Below are 9473 nucleotides of genomic sequence, written 5' to 3'. Positions count from 1 at the left end.
TCACTCACCCACTCACTCACCCACCCACCCACTCACTCACCCACTCACCCACCCACTCACTTACTCACTCACCCACCCACTCACTCACCCACCCACCCAATCACTCACTCACTCACCCACTCACCCACTCACTCAAATACTCACCCACTCACTCACCCACTCAAATACTCACCCACTCACTTACCCACTCAAATACTCACCCACTCACTCACTGACTCACCCACTCACTCACCCACTCAAACACTCACCCACTCACTCAAATACTCACCCACTCACCCACTCACTCACTCACTGACTCACCCACTCACTGACTCACCCACTCACTCACCCACCCTCACACAAAACCAAACAGACACTTGTAAACTGAATGCCAATGGTTTATTTGCGTATTTACATCTGAACATTACCCAAAGACTCACCGACAGACTCACCCAGACTCACTCAGACTCACTTAACTCAGCCACAAACTCACTCACAGACTCACCCACAGATTCACTCACAGACTCACCCACTGACTCATTCACAGACTCATTCACAGACTCACCCACAGACTCACCCAGACTCACAGACTCACCCACAGACTCACAGACTCACTCACAGACTCACCCACAGACTCACCCAGACTCAATCACTCACCCACAGACTTACTCACCTACATACTCACAGACTCACCCACAGACTCACTCACAGACTCACCCACAGACTCACCCACAGACTCACCCAGACTCACCCACAGATTCAGTCACAGACTTACGCACCCACAGAGTCATTCACAGACTCACCCACAGATTCACTCAGCCTCACCCACAGATTCACTCACAAACTCACCCAGACTCACCCACAGATTCACTCATAGACTCACAGACACACTCACAGACTCAACCACAGACTCACAGACTCACCCACTTACCCACTCACAGACTCACCCAAAGCTCCCCCGTGTAGCCTCTAGCAGACTGTTGGGGCAAGTGCTGTTAGTAGCGAGTAGCAGCAGCACCTCACTCACCAACCCACTCACTCATCGACTCACTCACCCACCCACTCACTCACCCATTCACCCACCCACTCACTCACCCACTCACTCACTCGCCACTCACTCACCCAGGATAATCGAGGCCTGATTCAGGCTCAACATAGGATACGTGCGGCCTAGTTCAGGCTCAGCCTAGGATACGAGAGGCCTGGATTTATTCAGGCCTTGCCCAAGCCTGCTTCTAGTCGAGGCCTTGCCCAGGCCTGGTTCTTGTCGAGACCTTGCCGAGGCCTGGTTCTAGTCGAGGCCTAGCCCAGGCTTGGTTCTAGTTGCGGCCTGTTTCTAGTCGAGGCCTTGCCCAGGCCTGGTTCTTGTCGAGGCCTTGCCGAGGCCTGGTTCTAGTCGAGGCCTTGCCCAGGCTTGGTTCTAGTTGCGGCCTGTTTCTAGTCGAGGCCTTGCCCAGGCCTGGTTCTTGTCGAGGCCTTGCCGAGGCCTGGTTCTAGTCGAGGCCTAGCCCAGGCCTGGTTCTAGTCGAGGTCTAGCCCAGGCCTGGTTCTAGTCGAGGCCTAGCCCAGGCCTGGTTCTAGTCGAGGCCTTGCCCAGGCTTGGTTCTAGTCGCGGCCTGTTTCTAGTCGAGGCCTTGCCCAGGCCTGGTTCTAGTCGAGGCCTTGCCGAGGCCTGGTTCTAGTCGAGGCCTAGCCCAGGCCTGGTTCTAGTCGAGGCCTAGCCCAGGCCTGGTTTTAGTCGAGGCCTAGCCCAGGCCTGGTTCTAGTCGAGGCCTAGCCCAGGCCTGGTTCTACTCGAGGCCTAGTCCCAGGCCTAGTTCTAGTCGAGGCCTAGCCCAGGCTTGGTTCTACTCGAGGCCTAGCACAGGCCTAGCCCCAGTCGAGGCCTAGCCCAGGCCTGGTTCTAGTCGAGGCCTAGCCCAGGCCTGGTTCTAGTCGAGGCCTAGCCCAGGCCTGGTTCTAGTCGAGGCCTAACCCAGGCCTGGTTCTAGTCGAGGCCTAGCCCAGGCCTGGTTCTAGTCGAGGCCTAGCCCATGCCTGGTTCTAGTCGAGGCCTAGCCCAGGCCTGGTTCTAGTCGAGGCCTAGCCCAGGCTTACAAGGTCTAGCCAGGGCCTGGTTCTAGTCGAGGCCTAGCCCAGGCCTGGTTCTAGTCGAGGCCTAGCCCAGGCCTGGTTCTAGTCGAGGCCTAACCCAGGCCTGGTTCTAGTCGAGGCCTAGCCCAGGCCTGGTTCTAGTCGAGGCCTAGCCCATGCCTGTTTCTAGTCGAGGCCTAGCCCAGGCCTGGTTCTAGTCGAGGCCTAGCCCAGGCTTACAAGGTCTAGCCAGGGCCTGGTTCTAGTCGAGGCCTAGCCCAGGCCTGGTTGTAGTCGAGGCCTAGCCCAGGCCTGGTTCTAGTCGAGGCCTAGCCCAGGCCTGGTTCTAGTCGAGGCCTAGCCCAGGCCTGGTTCTAGTCGAGGCCTAACCCAGGCCTGGTTCTAGTCGAGGCCTAGCCCAGGCCTGGTTCTAGTCGAGGCCTAGCCCATGCCTGTTTCTAGTCGAGGCCTAGCCCAGGCCTGGTTCTAGTCGAGGCCTAGCCCAGGCTTACAAGGTCTAGCCAGGGCCTGGTTCTACTTGAGGCCTAGCCCAGGCCTAGTTCTAGTCGAGGCCTAGCCCAGGCTTGGTTCTACTCGAGGCCTAGCCCAGGCCTAGCCCCAGTCGAGGCCTAGCCCAGGCCTGGTTCTAGTCGAGGCCTAGCCCAGGCCTGGTTCTAGTCGAGGCCTAGCCCAGGCCTGGTTCTAGTCGAGGCCTAACCCAGGCCTGGTTCTAGTCGAGGCCTAGCCCAGGCCTGGTTCTAGTCGAGGCCTAGCCCATGCCTGTTTCTAGTCGAGGCCTAGCCCAGGCCTGGTTCTAGTCGAGGCCTAGCCCAGGCCTGGTTTTAGTCGAGGCCTAGCCCAGGCCTGGTTCTAGTCGAGGCCTAGCCCAGGCCTGGTTCTACTCGAGGCCTAGCCCAGGCCTGGTTCTAGTCGAGGCCTAGCCCAGGCCTAGCCCCAGTCGAGGCCTAGCCCAGGCCTGGTTCTAGTCGAGGCCTAGCCCAGGCCTGGTTCTAGTCGAGGCCTAGCCCAGGCCTGGTTCTAGTCGAGGCCTAACCCAGCCCTGGTTCTAGTCGAGGCCTAGCCCAGGCCTGGTTCTAGTCGAGGCCTAGTCCATGCCTGTTTCTAGTCGAGGCCTAGCCCAGGCTTGGTTCTAGTCGAGGCCTAGCCCAGGCTTACAAGGTCTAGCCAGGGCCTGGTTCTACTTGAGGCCTAGCCCAGGCCTAGTTCTAGTCGAGGCCTAGCCCAGGCTTGGTTCTACTCGAGGCCTAGCCCAGGCCTAGCCCCAGTCGAGGCCTAGCCCAGGCCTGGTTCTAGTCGAGGCCTAGCCCAGGCCTGGTTCTAGTCGAGGCCTAGCCCATGCCTGTTTCTAGTCGAGGCCTAGCCCAGGCCTGGTTCTAGTCGAGGCCTAGCTCAGGCTTACAAGGTCTAGCCAGGGCCTGGTTCTACTTGAGGCCTAGCCCAGGCCTGGTTCTAATCGAGGCCTAGCCCAGGCCTGGTTCTAGTCGAGGCCTAGCCCAGGCCTGGTTCTAGTCGAGGCCTAGCCCAGGCCTGGTTCTAGTCGAGGCCTAACCCAGGCCTGGTTCTAGTCGAGGCTTAGCCCAGGCCTGGTTCTAGTCGAGGCCTAGCCCATGCCTGTTTCTAGTCGAGGCCTAGCCCAGGCCTGGTTCTAGTCGAGGCCTAGCCCATGCCTGTTTCTAGTCGAGGCCTAGCCCAGGCCTGGTTCTAGTCGAGGCCTAGCTCAGGCTTACAAGGTCTAGCCAGGGCCTGGTTCTACTTGAGGCCTAGCCCAGGCCTGGTTCTAATCGAGGCCTAGCCCAGGCCTGGTTCTAGTCGAGGCCTAGCTCAGGCTTACAAGGTCTAGCCAGGGCCTGGTTCTACTTGAGGCCTAGCCCAGGCCTGGTTCTAATCGAGGCCTAGCCCAGGCCTGGTTCTAGTCGAGGCCTAGCCCAGGCCTGGTTCTAGTCGAGGCCTAGCCCAGGCCTGGTTCTAGTCGAGGCCTAACCCAGGCCTGGTTCTAGTCGAGGCCTAGCCCAGGCCTGGTTCTAGTCGAGGCCTAGCCCATGCCTGTTTCTAGTCGAGGCCTAGCCCAGGCCTGGTTCTAGTCGAGGCCTAGCCCATGCCTGTTTCTAGTCGAGGCCTAGCCCAGGCCTGGTTCTAGTCGAGGCCTAGCTCAGGCTTACAAGGTCTAGCCAGGGCCTGGTTCTACTTGAGGCCTAGCCCAGGCCTGGTTCTAATCGAGGCCTAGCCCAGGCCTGGTTCTAGTCGAGGCCTAGCCCAGGCCTGGTTCTAGTCGAGGCCTAGCCCAGGCCTGGTTCTAGTCGAGGCCTAACCCAGGCCTGGTTCTAGTCGAGGCCTAGCCCAGGCCTGGTTCTAGTCGAGGCCTAGCCCATGCCTGTTTCTAGTCGAGGCCTAGCCCAGGCCTGGTTCTAGTCGAGGCCTAGCTCAGGCTTACAAGGTCTAGCCAGGGCCTGGTTCTACTTGAGGCCTAGCCCAGGCCTGGTTCTAGTCGAGGCCTAGCCCAGGCCTGGTTCTAGTCGAGGCCTAGCCCAGGCCTGGTTCTAGTCGAGGCCTAGTCCAGGCCTGGTTCTAGTCGAGGCCTAGCAGAGGCCTGGCCCAAAGTTGAGGCCTAGCCCAGGCCTAGCCTAGGCTTACAAGGCCTTGCCCAGGCCTGGCGCGGGGCTTTGCGAGGCCTAGCCCAGGCTTTGCGAGGCCTAGCCCAGGCCTAGCCCAGGCTTTGCGAGGCCTAGCCCAGGCTTTGCGAGGCCTAGCCCAGGCCTAGCCCAGGCTTTGCGAGGCCTAGCCCAGGCCTAGCCCAAGCTTTGCGAGGCCTAGCCCAGGCCTAGCCCAGGCTTTGCGAGGCCTAGCCCAGGCCTAGCGCAGGGCTTTTGCGAGGCCTAGCCCAGGCCTAGCGCAGGGCTTTGCGAGGCCTAGCCCAGGCCTGGCCCCAAAGTCGAGGCCTAGCGCAGGGCTTTGCGAGGCCTAGCCCAGGCCTAGCCCAGGCTTTACGAGGCCTAGCCCAGGCCTACCCCAGGCTTTGCGAGGCCTAGCCCAGGCCTGGCCCAGGCTTTGCGAGGCCTCTCCTCTCCTCCCTCCTCCCACCCCACCACACCCCACCTCCGCCGCCACCCTCAGCCGTGGCGGGCGGCCTGCTGGGCCACGTGCCGCAGGTAAATGACGGAGACGTAGACCGGTAGCAGGGCGACGATGAGGACGTCGTCCAGGAGGCCCAGCAGGCCGAAGGCGGCCTCGGGCACGACGTCAAGCGGCGAGGCGACGTAGAGGAGGCCGCCCGCGGCGAGGAGCAGCACCCGGGCACGGAACATCCACACGAGGCCCGACAGCGAGAAGAGCTCACGGCACGCGTGCCGGAGGACGGTGGGAAGGTCCCACAGGTAGTCGAGCCACTGGGGCAGGCACGGGGGGGGGAGGGAGGAGAGAGAGGGGGGGAGAGAGAGGGGGAGGGAGAGAGGGGGAGAGAGGTGGGCGGTGGTGGTAGGGGAGTGAGTGGGACATTGTGTGAGTGAGTGTGTGTCTGTGTGTGTGTGTGTCTGTGTGTGTGTGAGTCTCTCTGTGTGTGTGTGAGTGAGTGTGTGTCTGTGTGTGTGTGTCTCTGTGTGTATGTGTGTGTGTCTGTGTGTGTGTCTGTGTGTGTGTGTGAGTCTGTGTGTGTGTGAGTGTGTGAGTGTGTGTCTGTGTGTCTCTGTGTGTGTTTGTGTGTGTGTGTGAGTCTCTCTGTGTGTGTGTGAGTGAGTGTGTGTCTGTGTGTGTGTGTGTCTCTGTGTGTCTGTGTGTGTGTCTGTGTGTGTGTCTGTGTGTGTGTGTGAGTCTGTGTGTGTGTGTGAGTGTGTGAGTGTGTGTCTGTGTGTCTGTGTGAGTGTGTGTGTGTCTGTGTGTGAGTGTGTGTGTGAGTGTGTGAGTGTGTGTCTGTGTGTCTCTGTGTGAGTGTGTGTGTGTCTGTGTGTGTCTGTGTGTGTGTGTGAGTCTCTTTGTGTGTGTGTGTGAGTGTGTGTCTGTGTGTCTCTGTGTGAGTGTGTGTGTGTCTGTGTGTGTGTGTGAGTGTGTGTGTCTGTGTGTGTGTCTGTGTGTGTGTGTGAGTCTCTCTGTGTGTGTGTGTGAGTGTGTGTCTGTGTGTCTCTGTGTGAGTGTGTGTGTGTCTGTGTGTGTGTCTGTGTGTGTGTGTGAGTGTGTGTGTCTGTGTGAGTGTGTGTGTGTCTGTGTGTGTCTGTGTGTGTCTGTGTGTGTGTGTCTGTGTGTGTGTGTGAGTCTCTTTGTGTGTGTGTGTGAGTGTGTGTCTGTGTGTCTCTGTGTGAGTGTGTGTGTGTCTGTGTGTGTGTCTGTGTGTGTGTGTGAGTGTGTGTGTCTGTGTGTGTGTCTGTGTGTGTGTGTGAGTCTCTGTGTGTGTGTGTGTGAGTGTGTGTCTGTGTGTCTCTGTGTGAGTGTGTGTGTGTCTGTGTGTGTGTCTGTGTGTGTGTGTGAGTCTCTTTGTGTGTGTGTGTGAGTGTGTGTCTGTGTGTCTCTGTGTGAGTGTGTGTGTGTCTGTGTGTGTGTCTGTGTGTGTGTGTGAGTGTGTGTGTCTGTGTGTGTGTCTGTGTGTGTGTGTGAGTCTCTGTGTGTGTGTGTGTGAGTGTGTGTCTGTGTGTCTCTGTGTGAGTGTGTGTGTGTCTGTGTGTGTGTCTGTGTGTGTGTGTGAGTGTGTGTGTCTGTGTGTGTGTGTGTGTGTCTGTGTGTGTCTGTGTGTGTCTGTGTGTGTGTGTCTGTGTGTGTGTGTGAGTCTCTCTGTGTGTGTGTGTGTGAGTGTGTGTCTGTGTGTCTCTGTGTGAGTGTGTGTGTGTGTCTGTGTGTGTGTCTGTGTGTGTGTGTGTGAGTGTGTGTGTGTCTGTGTGTGTCTGTGTGTGTCTGTGTGTGTGTGTGTGTCTGTGTGTGTGTGTGTCTGTGTGTGTGTGTGTCTCTGTGTGATTGTGTGTGTGTCTCTGTGTGTCTGTGTTTGTCTGTGTTTGTCTGTGTGTGTATGTGTGTCTGTGTGTGTGTGTGTGTCTGTGTGTGTGTGTCTCTGTGTGTCTGTGTGTGTCTGTGTGTGTCTGTGTGTGTCTCTGTGTGTGTCACTGTGTGTGTGTGTGTGTTTCTCTGTATGTCTCTCTATGTGTCTCTGTCTCTCTGTGTGTCTCTGTGTGAGTGTGTGTGTGTGAGTGTCTGTGTGTGTGTGTCTCTGTGTGTGTCTGTGTCTCTGTGTGTGTGTCTGTGTGAGTCTCTGTGTCTGTGTCTCTCTGTGTGAGTCTGTGTGTGTGTGTGTGTGAGTCTCTCTGTGTGTGTGTGTCTCTGTGTCTCTGTGTGTGTGTCTGTGTGTGTGTGTGAGTGTGTGTGTGTCTGTGTGTGTGTGTGTGTGTCTGTGTGAGTCTCTGTGTGTGTCTCTGTGTGTGTGTCTGTGTGTCTGTGTGTGTCTCTGTGTGTGTCTGTGAGTCTCTGTGTGTGTCTGTGTGTCTGTGTGAGTCTCTGTGTGTGAGTCTCTGTGTGTGTCTCTGTGTGTGTCTCTGTATCGCTGTGTGTCTCTGTGTGTGTCTCTGTGTCTCTGTGTGTGTCTCTGTGTCTCTCTGTGTGTGTCTCTGTGTCTCTGTATCTCTGTGTGTCTCTCTGTGTCTCTGTGTGTGAGTCTCTGTGTCTCTGTGTGTCTCACCGGACGAGGCTGCCCAGAGAAGCGACTGTTGTACTCCCGGATGTGTCTCTCCGTGTCGGCAGGAGCTGAGTCACGCGGACCCAGAATGAACATCACGGACACCTGAACAAAGCCGTCAGCAGAAGCATCATCATCATCAGTATCATCATCATCAGTATCATCATCATCAGTATCATCATCAGTATCATCATCATCAGTATCATCATCATCAGTATCATCATCATCAGTGTCATCATCATCAGTATCATCATCATCAGTATCATCATCATCAGTATCATCATCATCATCAGTATCATCATCATCATCAGTATCATCATCATCATCAGTATCATCATCATCATCAGTATCATCATCAGTATCATCATCAGTATCATCATCATCATCAGTATCATCATCAGTAGTAGTAGCATCATCATCATCAGTATCATCATCATCAGTAGTAGTATCATCATCATCATCATCAGTCAGTATCATCATCATCATCATCATCGTCATCATCAGTATCATCATCATCAGTATCATCATCATCATCAGTATCATCATCATCATCAGTATCATCATCAGTATCATCATCATCAGTATCATCATCAGTAGTAGTATCATCATCATCATCAGTAGTAGTATCATCATCATCATCATCAGTCAGTATCATCATCATCATCATCAGTATCATCATCATCATCAGTATCATCATCATCAGTATCATCATCAGTAGTAGTATCATCATCATCAATAGTAGTAACATCATCATCATCAGTATCATCATCATCAGTATCATCATCAGTAGTAGTATCATCATCATAATTATCATCATCATCATCAGTATCATCATCAGTATCAGTAGTATCATCATCATCAGTAGTAGTATCATCATCATCAGTAGTAGTATCATCATCATCAGTAGTATCATCATCAGTAGTAGTATCATCATCATCAGTATCATCATCATCAGTAGTAGTAGTATCATCATCAATAGTAGTATCATCATCAGTAGTATCTCATCATCATCATCAGTAGTAGTATCATCATCATCAGTAGTATTATCATCATCAGTAGTAGTATCATCATCATTAGTAGTATCATCATCAGTAGTAGTATCATCATCAGTAGTATCATCATCAGTAGTAGTATCATCATCATCAGTAGTAGTATCATCATCATCATCAGTAGTAGTAGCATCATCAGTAGTATCATCATCAGTAGTAGTATCATCATCATCAATAGTTGTATCATCATCATCAGTAGTATCATCATCAGTAGTAGTATCATCATCATCATCAGTAGTAGTATCATCATCATCAGTAGTAGTAGCATCATCAGTAGTATCATCATCAGTAGTAGGTATCATCAATTTGTATCATCTCATCAGTAGTAGTATCAGCCATGTTGGTGTGTGAGTGAGTGGGTGAGTGAGTGAGTGGTGAGTGAGTGGTGAGTGGAGGGGGGAGTGGGGGTGGAGGTGAGTGAGTGTGGGGGTGAGTGAGTGAGTGGTGGGTGAGAGTGAGTGGTGAGTGAGTGTGAGTGTGGTGGGAGTGTTACCTGCTGTCGACAGATGGGGCAAGTAACCGCCAGCCAGGACCGTGATGCCAGTACTCACCAACACTTCACCACTCACTCACTCACCACTCACTCACCACTCACACACTCACTCCCACTCACTCACCACTCCCACTCACCCACTCACTCACTCACCACTCACTCACTCACCACTCACTCACTCACCACTCACTCACCACTCACCTCACCACTC

General features: G+C 54.6%; 1 protein-coding gene across 1 annotated transcript; it reads right to left on the bottom strand.

Moving 5' to 3' along the window:
• Positions 1-364: 364 nt before the first annotated feature.
• Positions 365-9307, bottom strand: LOC116938183 (E3 ubiquitin-protein ligase RNF170). Its single transcript, XM_076059280.1, has 3 exons — positions 9263-9307; positions 7724-7825; positions 365-5456 (listed from the first exon to the last, which is right to left on the bottom strand). The coding sequence occupies exons 2-3, from the start codon at positions 7814-7816 to the stop codon at positions 5181-5183; spliced, it is 369 nt and encodes a 122-aa protein (XP_075915395.1). The 5' UTR covers positions 7817-7825; positions 9263-9307; the 3' UTR covers positions 365-5180.
• Between the last annotated feature and the right edge of the window lie 166 nt (positions 9308-9473).

This window comes from Petromyzon marinus (assembly GCF_048934315.1).
Source record: "Petromyzon marinus isolate PM22_M1 ecotype Great Lakes invasive population chromosome 85 unlocalized genomic scaffold, UKy_Petmar_22M1.pri1.0 chr85_unloc.3, whole genome shotgun sequence".
NCBI classification, from domain to species: domain Eukaryota; kingdom Metazoa; phylum Chordata; class Hyperoartia; order Petromyzontiformes; family Petromyzontidae; genus Petromyzon; species Petromyzon marinus.
This window is presented reverse-complemented; position numbering and strand designations above follow the sequence as displayed.